Genomic DNA, 21,647 nt, shown 5'->3' on the forward strand with positions numbered 1-21,647 from the left:
CAGCATTCTCTCTGTTTCTGTCTTTGCGTTGCCAGAGATCTGGCTTCCACTTGGTGACGCTGTTCCTTTCCGCTTTGGAAAGTAGACAGCTCCTGTTTGTAAAAGCAAGAAGATACCGTTTGTAAAAGCATCTTTTCCTTTTGCTTTTTTCTTTCACTTTGTTTCCCACTACTTTTCTTTCTCCTCTTTCAGATGGCAGACAACGCCAAAGTGGAATAATGATGGTATTGTTGTAAGACAACTTATCTGTATCTCTATTTTCATCATTGGCAGCGGACGGTGATCTCATCTTTTGCTTTTCTTGGTATCTCCATCAGCATCTGCTGAAGGTTTGGAGGAGGAAGTCCGGCCTTGGGTAGGCCATTTCTTAAGCTCCGCCATCACCCACAGCACCACCCACGCCCACGTCGGGTACTCCTCCTTACACAGCTCCGCTAGGTGTCGCTCAATCGCCACCCCGAGCCGAACCGACAGCAGCTGCACCAACAGCCTCATCGCCGTCGCCCACATCAGCAGCCACAGCAACGAGTTCCTAGCTATCGCCCCCGCCTGAAGATCACCCTCCAAATTCCCCAGGTCCAGAAACACGATACTCATCAAGAACCCGGGTCCGGTTAACAGTCACAGATTCTTCCATGAAAACGTCGGCGTTTGGCAATTATCGTCTCCGGCCTCATTGATCCCCACCACGTGGACCTTATCGGCCTCATCGTAGGCCGCCTCGGGAAGGTCTCGGTCCGAGTCGAGTAAGAGCGGCTTCGAGTGGTCGTGAGTCGAAACCATCGCGTTGTGCGGTGTATGAATTCCCTGCGGGCGTTTGTACGAGTGTCTCCGTGCGCTCGCGGGAAGGTCTCTGTGCTGCTCTGTTTATCTCTTCAACTCAGAAACGAAGCTCTCTGAAAAGTGCCAGTTTGACAAGAGCTGTTTGTTTTCTCCACCTCCAGTTTTCAGATAGGACCACTCATCGGCAAGTTCACGGCTTTGAAAGGGGAAGACGAAGGTGTTCCAGCCTCTCCTGATGGCGGCCGTCATGACCTGCTTGCTCTCCGTCCACACCCACACCTTTTTCGACTCGCCGTACGTCCCCGAAGACGACGTCGTGGAAGACCCGATAGCAGCGGCGGAGGAAAAGTTCTGGGAAAGCATTGAGTGTCTGTGCCATGAAATCAATCTGCAAATGTTCCATTTATCTGTGGTGGGGCAAAAATATTGCTGTTTCAGTCGACGTCCTGCATAGCTAGTGAGTCAACAGTGAATCGGCTTTTGAGGGATATTTCTGGGTTGAATTGAGAGATAGAGAGAGTAATTAAAAAAGAGAAAGTGATCTGTAGAGAGAGAAAGGGAGTTCGAAATTTGAGGATTTCTTTTTGTTTTGGTTTGTGTGCGACTGACTGAGAGAGGAAGTAGCTCCATGGGTTTTCTGGGAAACATTGGTTTGTTTGGGTTTTTGCAGATTCACGGTGGAGGTGAAAAAATGAAAGAGAACCGACACAACTTTTAGTATCGTTTCCCACAGACGGCGCCAAATGTTGATGCACAAAACCGGAGGTCTTGGAACAACGTAAATCCGACCGTGAATCTGCAAGTAACGCTCAAGAACACGAAGAACACAAAGAACACAAGGATTTTATCGTGGTTCACCCCAATGTTTGGGCTACGTCCACACTGTAGTTGATTCTGTTTCTCTGTAAGTGTATGGATACAAGTGTTTGGGGGAAGTCCCCGGAGAAAGAAGAGAAGGGAGAGGAGAGCCTCGGTGGTGTGAGGTCTCTCCTGAATGTAATGATAGCTTCTCTTAGCCTTCTTAGGCTTGGCTCTTTTGCCTCCCCTAGAATGAGGGTAGGAGTCCCCTTTTATAGAATAAGGGGCTCCTCCTCTTTTACAAAGTATGGGCTTTAGTGTGAGGCCTAAATACAAGGCCTAAGGCCCAAATATACGAGGCCCTAAATATGGTATAAACAAGACCTATGAGCATTGTACTACATGTCCCAATATAATTTGAAATTTTTTTTATCACATGATCTCCGTGTAACACGAGGTTTAATGATTTTATTGATCTGTGTACGCTTACAATTCCTAATGAGCTCAGCTTTCAACTTGTGCTTGAAGTCTACCAATTGCTTTGTGATCAGTGATATTTTATTGTAATATTTTAAATCTAGTACCTTTTTAAAACTGAACTCTTTATAATATCTATTTGTAATGTCCATTTTGAATGATTGAAATAATTATATATGCCTCCCCACATTCTGAATTGTATATAGACTAATTGTTTTTGTTGGAGAATAAAAGTTTGGTAGCTTAAGGTTGGAAATGTATTCCCCTAAGATAACTGGGACAGGGTGATTTGCAAGACATTCCATCAATACTTTCACTTCAAGTGCATACATGTCTAGTTATATATCCATCCATTAAATTCAAATCCTCTCCATATTCCATCAGAAAAAATGAGTCCCAAAACCACTATACTAACATATTTTGTTGCCACTGTTGCAATTTTATTGGCATCTCAAAATCTCATTGATATTCCAAACTCTTCATCCCCCAAATGGAAATTATGAAACAAGAATGTTGCCCCAATTCCGAAGCCTGGAGATGTTGGAGCTCAAGTTTAGCGATTAGAATATCAGGAGACCAAGCTGCAATTTTGGGTTGTGGGTTCTTTGGAGCTCAAGACACCCTTCACGATGATAGGGGCCGCCATTACTTCAAGGATTGCTACATCCAGGGCTCCATTGATTTCATCTTTGGCAATGGAAGATCATTATATGAGGTAACCCGTCTCATTTCTGATATGCAAATTTCTTTTCCTGTGATTGCTTGAGAAAATACGTTATGGGGTTACTGTTTACCTACAAATCACAGTTTGACATACATATACTAAAATAATTCACTAAAATTACAAAACAAAAAGTTTTTTGCACGACCAAACTGTGATTTTTCATTTACAGAGGAATAGCTCCTTCATGCATGCAGGCAAGGAGCCATGTAGTCTAGATTAGTACCCAATACCAAGTAATCATTTTTCATACAGAATATAAGTAGAATGTTTATGATCAATTGATATATAAAAAAACAAAAAAACCAGTGTGCTTCTTGGACTGCTTGACACAGAATTGTCAGTTGATTTCGATGTCAAACCCAGTACCCCTAGGAACAAAGAGTATAAACGGCGCGGTTACAGCGCACGGCAGAGCTTCCAAGGATGAAAACACTGGCTATGCATTTGTCAACTGCTTTATTGGAGGGACTGGAAGAGTATGGCTGGGTCGAGCATGGAGGCCTTTCTCTCGAGTGGTTTTTGCCAGCACAACAATGACTGATATTATAGCTCCTGAAGGGTGGAATGACTTCAATGATCCAACAAGAGACCAGTATGTAAAGATTAATGCAAGAGTTACGGCTCTTTTGATAGCCGTTTAGACAAAAACTACTTGTTGGTAACTGTTTTCAAGTTTTTATATTTAAAAAAAAAAATTAAAAGTTAAAGACCTAGTGGTTTTCAAAGGACCCCCCTCAATTAATCAATATTCATTTAAAGTTTGATTATTGGATTAATCACAAAATTAATCTAATCGAAGTATTAATCATTTGTTTAAATGCATGCAGGACTATATTCTATGGAGAATACAATAACTCAGGTGCGGGAGCAAATATGAGCTTGCGTGCGCCTTACGTACAGAAGCTGAATGACACACAAGCTTCTCTTTTCCTTAATGTGTCTTTCATTGACGGGGGAGATTGGTTGCAATCAGTCATTGATTAATTAGACTCTATCTTGGGCCTTTTTTCTTATCTCTTCCAATGTAATATCGTGATTAAATTGTTTGTTCTCGTCAATGTACATGACAATAAGACACATCATCATCTTTAGGTCTCAATAATGCAACTGACACTGACAAGCTAAAAGATAAAAGCCATGCATATATAAACCCTTGGACCAAGGTGGTCTGGTTCGGGTCCCCCCTTGGTTTTAAGGTCAATGCCCAAGCTATTTCCTCTTTTGATTGCTGGTTCTTGAAATTATCCTCTCTTCTCCCTGAAGACAATGTCTCCCAAGATCGATTTCATTCTTTCGTTGCCTTCTTTTGTTGGGAAATTTGGAAGGCTAGACGACATGTAACGATCCATCCCAGATTTTACGGTTTTTATAATTTTAAAACGTGAATTTACGAAAATGCTCTTTGAGTTGAAATCATTGACTTTTGTTGACCTTTGTACCGTGCAACGTATGACCTATTCTATTAGCTTTTCTTGTAGTACTCGTCGTTAAGAACGCGTGGGAGCAAGTGAATTTGGATTTGGAGCTAAAATGAAGGTTTTACAGGATTCGGAACAATAAGGACATTATGGTAATTTCACATCCCGCGAGATATTTGTTCCGTTTTATCTTTTCTTGCTTTGTTTGGTGTGCCAGTGGGGCCCACCCTTGTTTTGGTGTCTCCTGGCTTTCTCTCTTTCTTCCCTGTCTTTTCTCCCATTTCTCTCCTCGGTAAACTCTTTCACTCTCCTTGTCTTTTTCCCTCATCTTTGCAACTCTCTATCCGAGCTTGCACAACCAACAACGATAGTACCATCTCCATCACCACTAGCCTCACCACTCTAGTGAGCACCATCACCATTTGTGGACCCTCCATCCTCCCTTTCTCACCTCTCTCTCAACAATTAATGTTCATCATATTCTCCGACAAACCATAGCGAGTCATCGCCTTCCCGACGTAGGTAAGCTCCTAAAATCTTCTAGATCATGTTTTAGGTTAGATTAGAGTAGTTGGTAAAATTTCCTAGACTTATGGAATTTGAAACCGTGGCAGTTTGACCACTTTCAGACACCTTTTCCGACCAACTCCTGCCATGTCACGGCCTCCAATGGGTATGTATCGATTCCCTACATTTTAAACTTCATTTTGGTTCTTAAATCACTGAAATTGGTTAAGAATCGAGCTTGAAATGAGCTCTAGAAGTTAGGCCTTCCACTTGTAAATTTGCAAGTTTCGTGGATAAGGTGAGTACAGCGTACTCGCGGGCATGTGGTGCTGCAGTGCTCGACGTGTGGAGCACACACGCCTCCACCGGAGGCACTGTGCTTCGTTGCTGTGGCGCCAATGACTTCCCCAACAACCTATCTCGGCGCGTGGCCTCTCGGTGGTGGCATATGGGGGAACCCGATGCCCCTCCTTAAGTTTTCCGATATGCCGAAACCAATTCCATTGTCCGTTTTTCCAAATTCAATCGTTTTAGTAGAGGTTTTATTAAATGGTCTTTACTTGTGTTTAGGTGCGTTGGTTGGAAGTGACCCTGTCCTCCCTAGTTCGAGCGGTTCCTCGGTACCGGAACATTTGTGAGTAGACCCTTTCTTAAATTGCATGTTTTTATATAAAATATTAAGCTTGCATGCATTTCATATTTCATGAATTGATTATGTTTTATAATATGTTTTACGAATTTCTATAATTATGGTTACGGAGAACTTATGATTATTTAAATTGTTTTTACGAAATATTTATGGTTTGTTTATGATTTCGGTTGACGAGATTTTAAATGCTAAGCTTGGTATGAGTTTTAGAGATACTTTTTATGTGCTTATCTAGTGGGTTATCATACAACACATACACACAACACGAGTATGTAGACGTCTATGGCCATAGGACACAGTTGAAGATATTTATGACATACTTTCAGCTTCACTAGCGAAACCAATGTCGGTGTGTTATGTATATGTTTCTTCTTTGGCGTAACCCTACGTCGTACAGCTTCACCTTCGGGTGGTGGGGCCTACAATATTTCTTGACTAGCGTAACTCAATGTCGTACAACTTCACCTTCGGGTGATGGCTATGCCTTCGGGCAACTATGATACCCCTAGTTGAGTACTTTATTATTTTGGGTTTACGACCTTTCTCAGATTTGCCTTTGGGCGATTTTGATACCACTTTTAGATATGGTTTTATTATCTACGAATGTTTTCATGGCACGTTAGGGTTTTCAAAAAACCTATTATGTAGTATTATATATGTTTTTAAAACAGGGGGTTAGTATGTTCAGAAAGAAAATGGTTTTCTTATTATTAGTATTAGTATTATAAACTTTGGTCCACTCACCCTTTGTTTTGCGCCCCCTTCAGGATTTAGAATCGAGGCATACGATCCCGACGTCAGGGCACTTCCGCATAGGTATCTTCGAGTATTCTCAGTGTAGAACCCATTCCTTTGTTCGTACCTTTTTATAGTAATTCTTTCACATTATTCTTGATTAGTTGTATACTTTGAACGCATTTCCAATTGGCATATTTTGTTCTAGTTACATATTTTATTTGTATGCATGTTTAAAATGGCTTCGTCACCCTCGGGTGTCGGCTAGCACGTGCCTATCCTAGTATTTGGAGATATCGGGGCCGAGGCGTTTCATGTCAGGTTAGCTTTAATGGAATCATCCCATCTTCGGCTATTACTATCCCCAAGGCCTATTCGTTGATAGAGGAATTTTGGACCGCCAACCCTGTAGCGCCTTCTTGGGTCTCTCAGGGCACGACCGTTCTTTCAACTTGGATCTTTCCTTCTATTTCAATGCTGAAAATCAACTGTGAAGCCTCCTAGACCAAGTAATCAGGTTCAACGGGTTTTGGAGTTGTTATTAAGGATACTTATGGTTCTGTGATGGCTAGGAATTATGGGATTGAAACATCTTCTTCTGCTTTTCAAGCGGAGGCTAAAGCTACGATCATGGCTATTCAGATGACCATCCATAATAATATCACTAATGTTATTTTTGAATCTGAGCCTCTCTAGTAGCTAACATTAATGGGGATAGAAGGAAAGCCAATTGGTTTATTTTTCCCCTTCTTCACCAAATTTGGAATCTTCGTCACCGTTTTTCCTCCTTTAAGTGGTGATGGATTTCTCGACAAGAAAATTCGGCAACCGTTTGGGTTGCCTCGCAGTGTAAAAGAGAGATGTGTCTAGAATTCTAGTTTACCAAGCCCTCATCTGCTATGGTCCATATCTTGTCCATTGATGGCCTTCCTTGCCCCCACTAACGCCCTTTTTGGTTTCTTGCCTTCGGGTGGTGACCCGAGTTGCGCTTGTGGTCCACTTTATCCACCTTTAGGTTGACTGCCTCCTTGGGGGTCTTTACTTGTTGCTGGGTTACCGAATTTTATTAGGGGCCCTTATCTTATTTATCTATTGCTTTTCATCAATGACATATTTCGTTCCAAAAAAAAAAAAAACCCCACTTCAATGTCACTATCTAATTAATTATCTCAAGTATGGAACCATTCAGGGCGTCAGGTAGACTGTAGGAGGAGGGGAAATCGAATATAGACCTATCATGTGAGGTGTGTTCAAACAAGATTACTTTCGTAAAAAATTAGTACAAGGCCCAGAAAGAGCCAATGAAATAACAATGGATAAGTAAAATGCCCAAGCAAAAGGAGAGTAGCAACCTAAGATATAACGGGAGGCTCACACAAGCTTAAACCTGAAGGCTGCAAAACCAAACAACAAAACAATCCTAATCTTAAGCAGCATAAACCAAATTACCACCACCGTCACATCCTCAGAGAAAGCCAAACTCTGAACTGAGAAAATGGACACTGGATTCAAGTCCCCCATCATAAACCCCTGCAAATATATACAAAGTACCTTTTGGATAGAAAGTGAGGCTAAGGGGTAATTGAGACCAAACTCGAGGAAAACTAAAATAAAACTCAGAGGATAACCGAAAAAAAAGAAGGAAGAAGACTGGAAATGGGGGAAGGAAGAGGGGGTGGGATGCTGTGAGGGGAAGTGACAAAAGAGATAAGAGAGGAGGAAAATAGGGAAATGGCAAAAGAGAGAAGAGGGAAGGAGGAGGAAAAAATAGATGAAGCAGAGGGATGTTGCCTACCCCGAGCAAAAGCAAGGGGCGGTAACTGAAACTTCAATCTAGGTTGGATTTTTGCAGCAACACATAGAGAGTTTTGAGAGAGAGAGAAAGAGAGAGAGAGAGAGAGAGAGAGAGAGAGAGAGAGAGAGAGAACTTTTAACGTGCCATTGTTATGATGTGAGGTTAATGTTATTAATTATATCAGCTACAAACTTATTATAAAGGTATCATGTTCTTCTTGTATCATGGCCTCTCTCTTCCTTTCTATTCTCTTTCACTCTAAATTCCTTGTGAGTTTTACATAGGGTATGGTTTTGATTTGGAACCCGAACCGAAAATGGATTTCTAAAAGGATAGTGCTATTCAAACAACAATTGCTTTCTTTAGTTCATTTGATTCGACAACCAAAAATTGAAAGGGTATTTGAGAAATAAAAATAGGTGTGTGCATAACGCTATCATTTATGGAAATCGATTTCAAAATAGTCAGATATATTTTTTTGGCCCAATCCCGAACCAAAAAGTTCAGAATCCATAAAATTGGGAATACCAAAACTTATTTCGATTTCGGGTTGGTTCAATAAAGTGCGGTGGTAGCGATGGCTGAAGTTGAATGACGCTGATGGCTAATTCATGGTCGTGGTGGCGAGAAGGGGGATAAGAGGAGAAATGTTTGTGACGGTGATGGTTGTGTGGTAGAGCAACTGAGAGAATGACGAATTGCAGAACTGAGAAGAAGGTGGCGAAACCTAGAATCGTAGCGATGGCGTTTGATTTGTGGTGAACGTGGTGAGAAGTGGGATGAGAGGAAAAATATTGGTGACAATGATAGTTGTCATGGTGGAAAGACAGAGAGAGAAAGACGAAATGAATGGTCATCGTGGTGCAACTGAAGCGAAGTCGAAAGGGATAGTTAAAATGATGGCGGATAGGGTTCTGAGGGGATGTTAAATTGAATAATTAATAGTTATTAGATAACATAGAATTACATTAGTTGCATTTTAATATCACATGTTAAAATTTGGCTTAGTGGTTAAGAACTTTGATATCTTAAGTGAGATCTCATGTGGTTGAGTCTTTCCAGTCTTATTTTTTAGGTAATTAATCAGTCCAGTTCAGGTTGAAACAAAAATTCACTTCCTATACCAAATTCAAAATTGAACCAATCGAAAATTCAAGATAATTTGAGTTGATTTCAGAATTTTCGATTTTTTTTTTCAGCCTAAGTTTTACATCCCCGGTTAGTAGGCCTGGCAAACGGGTCGTGTCAGTCGTGTTCGTGTCGTTTTCGTGTAACACCTGTTATCTTAACGTGTCGTGTCGTGTCACACCCGTTATCTTAACGGGTCCTTAACAGGTCGTGTCACTTTACCCAACGGGTAAAGTGACCCGACCCGTTATGACCCTTTAAGAAAAAAAAAATTTTTCTTAAATTTGCACATACCACACATTGCCACATAAATATTACTTCAAAACATTAAAACACATTTGTCGTTTAAGTACTACATCTACACTCGAAAATAAGAGCCTAATAAAAAAATAATACATACACTACTAATCTATTACAAATTTTAAATGTGCAAGGATATGCAAAATGAAACAGTTTTTGTTTTCAAGGTTGTGAAATCTTTCTCAAAAGTTTAAACCTCAATTTACAAAATCCTCGATTTACATCGATCATCATGAAATTGCATTGGAACTTTGGCTTGATCTATTGCCTTCAAGAGTTATGTTCATGATGTTTTCAGTAAGGTTTTCCACGTCATAACTATCTTCTGCATAAACTAAGCATAGAAAAACCAAACATTAAAAATCATTCAAATTATGAGAAGTTTACCAAAATAATTATGAAAAAAAATAAAACAATAGTACTATACCATACTTTTATTAAGTATAAACATAAGATTTTGTGGTATCCACTAGTGTAAATATTTGAAATTGAAGATCGAATTCAATCATTGTATTCATATAAGGTCAAGGAGTGTAGTTGTAAAAAATCATCAAAATTGGAGTTAAATTAACCGTTAAATCGTGATTTTTCGTTTATAAACGTCGAAAAGTTTTGTCCCGTTACGTGCTCTCTGAATGTTTGTTTTTTGCAATTTTTGGCGTATGCGATCTCGAAATATATACAAATATGTTTGACGGTTGGATCATTGAAACTAGTTTCGTAGAATGAGTATCCCATCAAAACAATAGATTCACTAATACTTAAGAGTTTATTCATACTTTTATTAAGTATAACATAAGATTTTGTGGTTTCCACTAGTGTAAATATTTTAAATTGAAGATCGAATTCAATCATTGTATTCATATAGGGTCAAGGAGTGTAGTTGTAAAAAATCATCAAAATCGGAGTTAAAATGACCGTTAAATCGTGATTTTTCGTTTATAACCGTCGAAAAGTTTTGTCCCGTTACTTGATCTCTGAATGTTTGCTTTTTGCAATTTTTGGCGTATGCAATCTCGAAGTATATATAAACATGTTTGACGGTTGGATCATTGAAACTAGTTTCGTAGAATGAGTATCACATCAAAACAATAGATTCACTAATACTTAATAGTTTATTTATACTTTTATTAAGTATAATATAAGATTTTGTGGTATCCACTAGTGTAAATATTTTAAATTGAAGATCGAATTCAATCATTGTATTCATATAGGGTCAAGGAGTGTGGTTGTAAAAAAACATCAAAATCGGAGTTAAATTAACCGTTAAATCGTGATTTTTCGTTTATAAACGTCGAAAAGTTTTGTCCCGTTACTTGCTCTCTGAATGTTTGTTTTTTGCAATTTTTGACGTATGCGATCTCGAAATATATACAAATATGTTTGACGGTTGGATCATTGAAACTAGTTTCGTAGAATGAGTATCCCATCAAAACAATAGATTCACTAATACTTAAGAGTTTATTCATACTTTTATTAAGTATAACATAAGATTTTGTGGTTTCCACTAGTGTAAATATTTTAAATTGAAGATCGAATTCAATCATTGTATTCATATAAGGTCAAGGAGTGTAGCTGCAAAAAATCATCAAAATCAGAGTTAAAATGACCGTTAAATCGTGATTTTTCTTTTTATAACCGTCGAAAAGTTTTGTCCCGTTAATTGATCTCTAAATGTTTTGTTTTTTGTAATTTTTGACGTATGCGATCTCGAAGTATATACAAACATGTTTGACGGTTGGATCTTTGAAACTAGTTTCGTAGAATGAGTATCCCATCAAAACAATAGATTCACTAATACTTAATAGTTTATTCATACTTTTATTAAGTATAATATAAGATTTTGTGGTATCCACTAGTGTAAATATTTTAAATTGAAGATCGAATTCAATCATTGTATTCATATAGGGTCAAGGAGTGTGGTTGTAAAAAAACATCAAAATCGGAGTTAAAATGACCGTTAAATCGTGATTTTTCGTTTATAACCGTCGAAACTTTTTGTCCCGTTACTTGATCTCTGAATGTTTTTTTTTTTTTAATTTTTGACATATGCGATCTCGAAGTATATACAAACATGTTTGACGGTTGGATCTTTGAAACTAGTTTCGTAGAATGAGTATCCCATCAAAACAATAGATTCACTAATACTTAATAGTTTATTCATACTTTTATTAAGTATAATATAAGATTTTGTGGTGTCCACTAGTGTAAATATTTTAAATTGAAGATTGAATTCAATCATTGTATTCATATAAGGTCAAGGAGTGTAGCTGCAAAAAATCATCAAAATCAGAGTTAAAATGACCGTTAAATCGTGATTTTTCTTTTTATAACCGTCGAAAAGTTTTGTCCCGTTAATTGATCTCTAAATGTTTTGTTTTTTGTAATTTTTGACGTATGCGATCTCGAAGTATATACAAACATGTTTGACGGTTGGATCTTTGAAACTAGTTTCGTAGAATGAGTATCCCATCAAAACAATAGATTCACTAATACTTAATAGTTTATTCATACTTTTATTAAGTATAACATAAGATTTTGTGGTATCCACTAGTGTAAATATTTTAAATTGAAGATCGAATTCAATCATTGTATTCATATAAGGTCAAGGAGTGTAGTTTTAAAAAATCATCAAAATCGGAGTTAAATTAACCGTTAAATCGTGATTTTTCGTTTATAACCGTCGAAAAGTTTTGTCCCGTTACTTGCTCTCTGAATGTTTTTTTTTTTGCAATTTTTGGCGTATGCGATCTCGAAATATATACAAACATGTTTGACGGTTGGATCATTGAAACTAGTTTCATAGAATGAGTATCCCATTAAAACAATAGATTCACTAATACTTAATAGTTTATTCATACTTTTATTAAGTATAACATAAGATTTTGTAGTATCCACTAGTGTAAATATTTTAAATTGAAGATCGAATTTAATCATTGTATTCATATAAGGTCAAGGAGTGTAGTTGTAAAAAATCATCAAAATCGGAGTTAAATTAACCGTTAAATCGTGATTTTTCGTTTATAACCGTCGAAAAGTTTTGTCCCGTTACTTGCTCTCTGAATGTTTGTTTTTTGCAATTTTTGGCGTATGCGATCTCGAAATATATAAAAACATGTTTGATGATTGGATCATTGAAACTAGTTTCGTAGAATGAGTATCCCATCAAAACAATAGATTCACTAATACTTAAGAGTTTATTCATACTTTTATTAAGTATAACATAAGATTTTGTGGTATCCACTAGTGTAAATATTTTAAATTGAAGATCGAATTCAATCATTGTATTCATATAGGGTCAAGGAGTGTAGTTGTAAAAAATCATCAAAATCGGAGTTAAAATGACCGTTAAATCGTGATTTTTCGTTTATAACCGTCGAAAAGTTTTGTCCCGTTACTTGCTCTCTGAATGTTTGTTTTTTGCAATTTTTGGCGTATGCGATCTCGAAGTATATACAAACATGTTTGACGGTTGGATCGTTGAAATTAGTTTCGTATAATTCGTATCCCATGAAGTTCAATGGTGTGTGTGTGTATATATATATATATTTATTTATTAAGTAGATTTAAATCTATTTATTTTGTATGTATAATTATTATAGTTTTTAGGGGTATAAAATTTAATATGTATATATATATATATAATTATTATAGTTAATATTTTGGGTATAATTATTATAGTATATATAATTATTATAATTATTATAGTTAATTTAATATATATATATATAATTATTATAGTTTTTAGGGGTATAAAATTGTTAAATTAATATATATATATATATATATATATAATTATTATAGTATTTTTTAGGGTTATAAATTATTAAATTAATATTCTGCTTATCATGTATCGTGTTACCCACGTGTATATCCGAACAAACCCGTTATCTTAACAGGTGCTTATCGGGTTACCCGATAACGACCCGTTTCGTTATCGTGTCGACCCGAACACCTGTTAATTTCGTGTTGTGTCGTGTCGGGTTATCGGGTCGTGTCAGGAATTGCCAGGCCTACCGGTTAGTAAGTAAAGGGTAAAAAAAGACAAAATGAGAGTTTTATGAAAGATTAATCTAATTTGTGACACAAAGATCTTGAATTTTAACAAGTGTTTTTCTTACTTCAATTCTCAGCTCCGCTTCTAAATAACTGTTATAGCGTTGTTAGCATTTTCCAACCCTAACCATGCGTAATATGCTTCAATCACGTAATAAACATGTATCCATTTTTGAAAGATGCTACACAATTCAACTTTATACCAAATCATCTCCTAAAAGAGCTACATACCAAATAATAGTAAAGTTTTATACGATCACATAAGATCATGGATCCTCTTCCTAACTTCATATGGAATGCATATACATGGTAAATTTTACCCTTTTTACATCACGGATCAAGGCACATACTAACTTACTACCTTTGTGACCTTTGCCGTGCCGCCACGGGAAAACAGAAGAAGAAAAAAATGGAAATAAAACCAAATAGGAAGGGCACGCGGAATTACCGCGTATTCTGAGGTTGTACGGTTTAGCAGGGGACACAACAAATATAGAGAGAGAACGAAAGCGGTGAGAGAGAAGCAGCAGAGGTTGTGGTGGTGGGTGGCGGAGGTGGCATATTGGTAAACTAGAAGGCCAAACTCCAGTTTCTTGTTGGATTCGGATGGCAGAGGTCGAGCCCAAAGATACTAACGGCACTAGCAACGGTAGTGCCAATTCGAATTCGAACCCCGCCGATCAGCCGGACCGCCTTGTTCGTGTCTACGCCGATGGGATCTACGATCTCTTCCACTTCGGCCACGCTCGCTCGCTCGAGCAGGCCAAGAAATCGTCAGTCTCTCTCTACCCCTCTACCTCTCTCTATCTCTCTCTGTTTACAATTGCCATTTGCTGCTTTGGTTCTGTGTTTTTCTTCGTTTTTGAAATCTGGGTTGCTCCTATTTCCGACCAATATTTCGTTTTTTCATGAAATTCGTAGCTTTTGTGTTATTTATTACCTGGGTATCTTTTATTTTGCTGTGATTTTTTGCTTATGGTGTGAAATTTACTTTCTTCTTCGATGATTTCCGTTTGTCTATTGATTGGATATGTTGATTGGTTAATCATTTTCTTTGTCGTATACATCGTTTTGCTTAAGTTTATTGGATTCATATGAGATAAAAGCTTATGGAATTGCAATCTTGAAGTATGTGAATAGTTACAAAGATGTTTCCTAGGTTAAAAATTGTGGGGCTTAGCTTTTTATTTGATTGTTTTCATGTTACTTTTTCTGTAATTTGATATCGTTGTTGCTGTTAACTTGTGAAATGGATATGTGGTCTGCTTTTGCACTTTTTTCTTATGAATTCGAATTGCCATTTCAGGTTCCCTAACACCTATCTGCTCGTCGGTTGTTGTAATGATGAAACCACTCACAAGTTTAAAGGGAAAACTGTTATGACAGAGTCTGAACGTTATGAATCTCTTCGCCATTGCAAGTATGAGCGCCCTCTCTTACTTCTTCTCCCTCTCCACCTCGTAATTCTTCCTTACAATCTTGGTATTGCGTGTGTGTAATGTGTATTAATGACACATTTTCACGATAGAATTTATGAGAGTCATGTGATCAAGGGCAGGAAATATGTGTTTTGTTTGCAGGTGGGTAGATGAAGTCATTCCTGATGCTCCTTGGGTGATCAATCAAGAATTTCTTGACAAGCATGAGATTGGCTTTGTAGCCCATGACTCTCTACCGTAAGGATACTTTATCCAAGTTCTCACCTTTGAGCTTTACTGTTATGCTGTTTGGTGACTTTTGGGTACCGTTTGGTACGTGGGACGGGACGGGACGGAAGGGGACGAGCCGTTCCGTCCCACGTTTGGTGCGCCTAAAAACTGTGGAATGGGTTGTCCCATAGGACGAAATTTGGCTGATTTTTCGTTCCACCTCTTTCCCCTGGAACGACCCGTTCCACATCCGTGGAACACAAATTTATAACATTTTATGACAAAATTTCTCCTTATCTTTTTCAATATTTACATCATCTGATCCGTCCTGTTCCGTCCCGTCCCGTCCTGTCCTGTTCCATCCCGTCTGCGTACCAAACGGTACCTTAAGTACTTTTGGAACATTTATGAAATTCTTCAGTTTTGTTTGTATGCTTTTTTTTTTTTTCGTTTTCTCCAGTATATTTCTCTCAGTATTCCGTTCTTTTGAAATACATGGTATATCTTAGATATTAATAAATTTAAAAAGTAAGTGCATATTTGTTACATTTTTTCTATTGTAAATTTAATAGTGACAATGGTTATGTATTCTTTTGTACTTTGCATTTTTTTTGTACAGTTATGCTGATGCAAGTGGAGCTGGGCAAGACGTGTACGAATTTGTAAGCTCGAGACAAGTGCTTTTCTTTTGTATCTATTTTCCTTTTATCTTTAACATATAATTTGTTAAGCGGTTCTTTTCTTATAGGTCAAAGCCGTGGGGAGGTTTAAGGAAACAAAGAGAACTGATGGGATTTCAACTTCGGACATTATAATGAGAATTGTAAAAGATTATAACCAGTATGTGTTGCGTAACTTGGATCGTGGATATACAAGAAAAGAGCTTGGTGTTAGTTTTGTGAAGGCAAGATTCTTTTTGTTTTTTATATATTCAGTTTTCCTACTATGTAATATGGCTTTGTGGGTTCTCGTCCCAAATTGACCTAGCTGTTGAGACGGTAAGCTTTCCATGGTGAAAAAAAACTCATCTTTCTGATTTTGTTTGGTATAAATAGGAAAAGCGATTAAGGGTGAACATGAGATTGAAGAAGTTTCAAGAGAAAGTGAAGGAACATCAAGAGAAGGTAGGAGAGAAGGTATGTCATTCTCTTTTTACTATATATTGTTCTGCTGTAATTGCAGGATGTAATGGGAGAATTTGCATGGACTTAATTGGCCGCCTTATCATAATTTACTGATTGCAAAAGTTCAGAAATTTGGCATTAAGAGGGAACTGATTTACTGATAATGTTCTCAGCTTCTAGTTCGATATTATTTGTGTTGCTCCTGCTTACACGGCACGTCTTGAGTTTTTAGACATGTTAAACCCTGCTTCTATATGCATAGCATGATGTAATGGCACAAGGTACCCACAAGCCATCACCCATTTTTGGGAAAGAAAGCCATCTCACCAAATTAAAAAACAATGTCAAAACGTTTTACTTAACGAATGAAGCAATATTGTCAAATTGACTGGACTAAAGTTTATTAATTAGGTAGTAGAATTGTTAGAGCAAACTTGATAGCTACTGCAAACATTTGTTTGGGTGCTTGATTTGATGAAGTATAATTAATAAGTCTTATGATCTTCAATCTTTATGCATGCACCCTCATACATGCATACATTTACGAGAACAAAAGGTTTTTGTCTTGAAGTAACAGATTCCTCCCTCCTGATATGAGAGAAATTACTTTGGTTCTTGCATTAAGCCATCACCATCCGTTTGCTAATTACTAGATTGTAAATTGCTTTCACACAATCCAATGACTGTTTATGTTTCTTACTGGTGGATTTCTGACTCGGTATTCTAGATTCAAACTGTTGCCATGCATCGTAATGAATGGGTTGAAAATGCTGATCGCTGGGTTGCTGGATTTCTTGAGATGTTTGAAGAAGGTTGCCATAAAATGGTAAAGACAATATATGCATTACCACTTACATATAGACTGATATTTCTACAAGTATAAATTGTCTTCATCATTTTGGTGTCCTTCCCCTGCGGTGTGGGAATGTTTCAGGGCACAGCCATCAGAGATCGAATTCAAGAGAGCTTACGAGGGCAGCAGTCGGGAGAAAAATATCTGCTGGAAAATGGTAAGGTGGACAGCGATGATGGACAAGAATATTATGATGAGGATGATGACGAAGAGTACTACGATGATGAAGAATACTATGACGATGAAGAATATTATCAAGAGGTATATGGAAAAGAAGGGAACAGTGCGAACGAAAAGAAGGAGAAAGAAAAGGATGAGAAAGAACAGAATGTGAAAGTAGAGTAGTAGGTTGTTATGGAGTTCTGTACAATGGTATAAGGTTGCGTTTGATGATATATGAATTCCGTGGTTGAGAAGGGGGTCCGAAACATATGTTTAGTGTAATTTCGCCTGTTTTTTTTTTTTTTTTTTTTTTTTTTTGTTCATCGCCAGTGTGCTTAGAACTCCATTACATGAGACATAGTTATACATGATAGTGCTATTTACCTTTGCGTTTCTGCTTCCATTTTGGCCAACTTGAACTTGTACTTTGTGTTCTTTTTGCTTGTTCAGTTTTGTTGTTTGGTTAATGGTCATGCGCTATGATGTATCTAGTAATCGATATGAGACTAAAACCACTTAATAATTAAACACTAGCTTACTATGGTTATCCCTATGCGTGTAACATTTTTAGTCCAAAGAACTCGTTTGGTGTTTAGGATTGGATTGGATAACTAGTTTTGGTGAATGTTGATTGAAAAAATGGATATCAACGTCTACCCATGTCCAAGTTAGGTTTGGCTTCTCTTCTGCATTTGTCCACCTTAAAGACAGAAGATGAATTAGTCGTGAAACAGCTTGTGCCTGCCAATCCCATAAAATGGTACAAATGGGATTGATAATCTAGCAAGACAAAACATGACAAACCAAGAAATTGAAATGTAACATAAAGATTTTTATTGGTTCGTCTTAAGCCTATCCAGTTCGGAGACGACAATGAAATTTCATTAATAAATAATAGGAAATCACACGAATGTGTTTAAGGCTTTTGAGCTAAAATGGTCTTTGAGATTGATATAACTCTTCACTTTGGTTCATAAGAATTGAAATCGAAAGAAGTGGTCGTTGAGTTTATTCACCATCAATCATTTTGTTCATTCCGTGGAAAATCTTTGTTAAATAAGGAAAAAAATAACAAAAATACTCTCAATTTTTGTCAAATCATTTTGGCCTATTATTTAGTAAATTGAGGGTATTTTTGTCATTTTGGTCCTTATTAAGAAAGATTTTTCATGGAAGGACCAAAATTATTGATGGTAGACAACCTTAGGAACCACTTTTATGGATTTCAAATCTCAGAGACCCACGTGATGAGTTATGCCAATCTCAAGAACAATTTTGGCTAAAATGCCTTTTGTATTCATACAACTTTCATTAAGGATAACCGTGAATTTTTATTTTCTTAAGGGGCTTTTAGATCCAATATAGATTTTAGGAGTGAGTCCAGTTATCTAATTACATGTTTTTATTTCTTTTACTCATTTTATATTTTTAAAAAATAAAAAAAATCAATTAAAATCTTCTAATATCATGCATTTTCCAACTCCAAAGAATCTAATTAATATCCTATAACAAAAAAACTAATATACTAACATAAATCTATATTGAAAACATTATATCCTAACTCAAGTAACAAATATATGAATATATATATTATACATATAAGTGTGATATGAAACCTAACTAAAAGGTAGAAAAAACATAATATACCTACAAGCAAGACACAATAATCTGTGACATGTTGATTATGAAAAAGAATATGTCATATAGGTAGGTAAATATAATTAATCTGTGATATACGTTGATTATAAAAATTAAAAATAAAATCTATAAATGGGGTTTAAAGCGAGGAAGAACAAGACATTAAAAAAAACAGAAATAATCAAAGAGATAATTAGGAAGAAGTTTAATTTTTATAATAAATCTTATCATTGAAGAGATAATTCTTAATAATAAAATAATTAGATTTAAGGAATTAGACTTATTTTAATAAACTGGACAATTTCTACTATTGGTTAAAAAAAACGACTTATATCAGGTTTTCCTTTTCTTATTCTTTTTATTTTTTATTTTTTAACTATACATTTATCCACACACCCCTTTTTACTTCTCTCACACCCCTTGTTAACTTTTGTCATTTGATCTTCTTTAATTCATTCGATCCGACGACAAAAAATTAAAAGGGTGTGAGAGAAGTAAAAAGGGGTGTGTGGATATCACACCCCTAGTTATAACCTCTAGCTCCCATAGTTATACAATTATTTTAGTCCAACATGATTATAGAAAGATTGTACTATATCACATTTACTTATCAAGTTTTGATAAGAGAGAAATGATTAATCACTTGCCTTGTCCCCAACTCTATGTCCTGTAGTGCCTTCACAACCTTTTAGCCCTTTACAATCTTATGCTTGATTATTTCTCTTTCAATCAACATCGACAAGGTGAAGTGAAGCACATATATTCATGACCCAATACACATTGGCGGCAATAATTCGACTGTGAATAGCATAACCCAAAACAGATTGGGCGGCAGGTGTAAGGGTCAAAGACCTTTGAAATTGAAAGTACTAATTATGCAACACCTATATTTTTCCAGGTGAAATTAAATACCTTATATTATGTGTTCAATTCTACAATCGAATTGCCAATGGGACATTTTTATTTTCGATGTACCATACATAACATTCTCGACATTTTTATAAGTATTCAAAGACAAATGTTGCAACGTAGATGAAATTCCTCTTTACATATTAAACCAAACTTGAAAACTTTATTCATCTTTCCCCGTTGTTACCATAAACAATGCCAAACTTGATACAACGAAAGAAACATATGAAAAATAGTTACTGCAACCATTCATAAAATGATATTGAACTGTGCTGAATAAAAAGTTAAATTTGATCAATAAAACGACCCAATGAAGTGTAAGAGGAACCACCAAACTCCAAGGCTTTTTTACCTTTTTCACTCGTCTCTTTCACTCTCTTCCTTGTATCACTATCAAGTTCCATCACTTCCTTAATCCCTCTCTCTATTTCTTCTGCGCTCACCACTACTTCACTCTCCGTCTTATAATCCATCTTAATCTCCACTGCCAATCCCAACTCCAACAGCTCAAATGCATTCGATTGTTGCTCTGCGTACATTGGCCACGTCGCAATCGGCACGCCGTGCCATATACTCTCCAGAGCGGAATTCCACCCGCAATGCGACACGAAACCTCCGACCGCCGGGTGAGATAATATCGCCACTTGCGGAGCCCATCCTAGGACCTTCCCGGTCGTGGCTGTCCGATCAAGGAACCCTTCGGGCAAGACTGCCTTGGGATCCGCATAGTCGCTTGGCAAGGTCAAGGTCCCCTTGGGCGGGGGCTTGCGTAGGGACCACAAGAACCGAAGCCCGCTGTGCTCCAGCGCGCAGGCTATCTCTTTCACTTGGGCCTCACAGAAGCTACCCATGCTCCCGAAGCACAGGAACAACACCGACAACGGGGGCTGATCGTCAAGCCAATCCAGGATATCAGACTTTTCTCTGGCCTTATCCGGAGCCACACGAGTATCATCACTCTTCAGATTCAACAGGGGCCCCACAGGGTACACCGGAGGGGTCTTACCGTCCGACAGGGAGTGAATCGCATGGGCTTCCAGCTCCGAGAACGTGTTCACCAAAATACCCTTGGTTTCTCTAAACCCAGTTCCAAAGTCGAGGAAGATCGCGGCGCCTTCCTTGTCCGAAAGCTCACTAGGGAACACTTTAGTGGGCACAGGGTTGACAAAACTCGGGATGACCAACTCAGTACTCGAGTTAATCAATTCATAGATATCCTTGTCGTGTTCGTTGCGAAGCGACGCGAGATGCAACCAGAGCCCTAGCATGGCGGCGCTGGATGTGTAGAAGAGGAAAGAAGGAACTCCAAACTCGTTTGCCACGTCAATCATAGAGGTGCAGAACATGTCAATGACGAACCCGGCAAGAGCCCTAGGGTTTTTGGACTCGGACTGAGCTGATTGATCAGTGAGTAGTTTCGTGACAGCTTCTTTGACGTGGATTTTGTGACTCTCAACGAATGGGTTGACGAAAAAGGGGAAGACGAGTGGTATGTCGACTAGGGTTTCGGGGAGGTTGATGAAGTTGATGCGGTGTGAGATTGAAGAGTCTGTGTTGGTGAAGAGTTTGTCGAAGGGGAGCTTCATGATGAGGATTGTGATGAAGAGTTGATCATCTTGAGCGACGAGTTGCTTTGCGATCTCAACCGTTGATATGATGTGGCCAATGCCTGGGGCTGGGACGAACACTAGCTCTGCTGGCTTCTTCATTTCGATTTAGTGTGGAAGAAGTATTTTATTGAAATGCTAAGTTCAGCTGAAAATCATCTATATATATAATACTACGTAGACTGCATTTTAGTGCACGGTATTTTAAATAACAGTGGGACCTATACTTGTATTAGCGAGTTCTCTAATACCAGTACATTGGGGGTATATAAATCATAGAATAATTCTTGATCACTCAAAGATGAGGAGGAATTCCTCCTTAAAATGTTTCGTGG

At 37.5% G+C, this 21,647-nt stretch overlaps 2 protein-coding genes and 1 pseudogene across 3 annotated transcripts; 2 read left to right on the forward strand and 1 right to left on the reverse strand.

Moving 5' to 3' along the window:
* Positions 1-1,018: 1,018 nt before the first annotated feature.
* Positions 1,019-3,884, forward strand: LOC103417245 (probable pectinesterase 8; annotated as a pseudogene).
* A 9,837-nt stretch (positions 3,885-13,721) lies between these two features.
* On the forward strand, positions 13,722-17,559 carry LOC114822432 (choline-phosphate cytidylyltransferase 2-like). Of its 2 annotated transcripts, none has more exons than XM_029096771.2 (8): positions 13,722-14,143; positions 14,677-14,790; positions 14,951-15,046; positions 15,639-15,681; positions 15,768-15,923; positions 16,075-16,155; positions 16,871-16,969; positions 17,078-17,559. In XM_029096771.2, exons 1-8 carry the CDS (start codon positions 13,977-13,979, stop codon positions 17,339-17,341), a joined length of 1,020 nt encoding a protein of 339 aa, XP_028952604.2. In that variant the 5' UTR covers positions 13,722-13,976; the 3' UTR covers positions 17,342-17,559. The 2 variants fall into 2 exon arrangements, with proteins under 2 accessions (XP_028952604.2, XP_070673845.1); XM_070817744.1 differs by having other exon boundaries at positions 13,745-14,143; positions 16,075-16,143.
* A 2,289-nt stretch (positions 17,560-19,848) lies between these two features.
* LOC103426018 (UDP-glycosyltransferase 71A15-like) lies at positions 19,849-21,446 on the reverse strand. Its single transcript, XM_008364110.4, has one exon. It carries the CDS (start codon positions 21,412-21,414, stop codon positions 19,990-19,992), a length of 1,425 nt encoding a protein of 474 aa, XP_008362332.3. The 5' UTR covers positions 21,415-21,446; the 3' UTR covers positions 19,849-19,989.
* Between the last annotated feature and the right edge of the window lie 201 nt (positions 21,447-21,647).

Source organism: Malus domestica, chromosome 17 (assembly GCF_042453785.1).
Source record: "Malus domestica chromosome 17, GDT2T_hap1".
Lineage (NCBI taxonomy): Eukaryota > Viridiplantae > Streptophyta > Magnoliopsida > Rosales > Rosaceae > Malus > Malus domestica.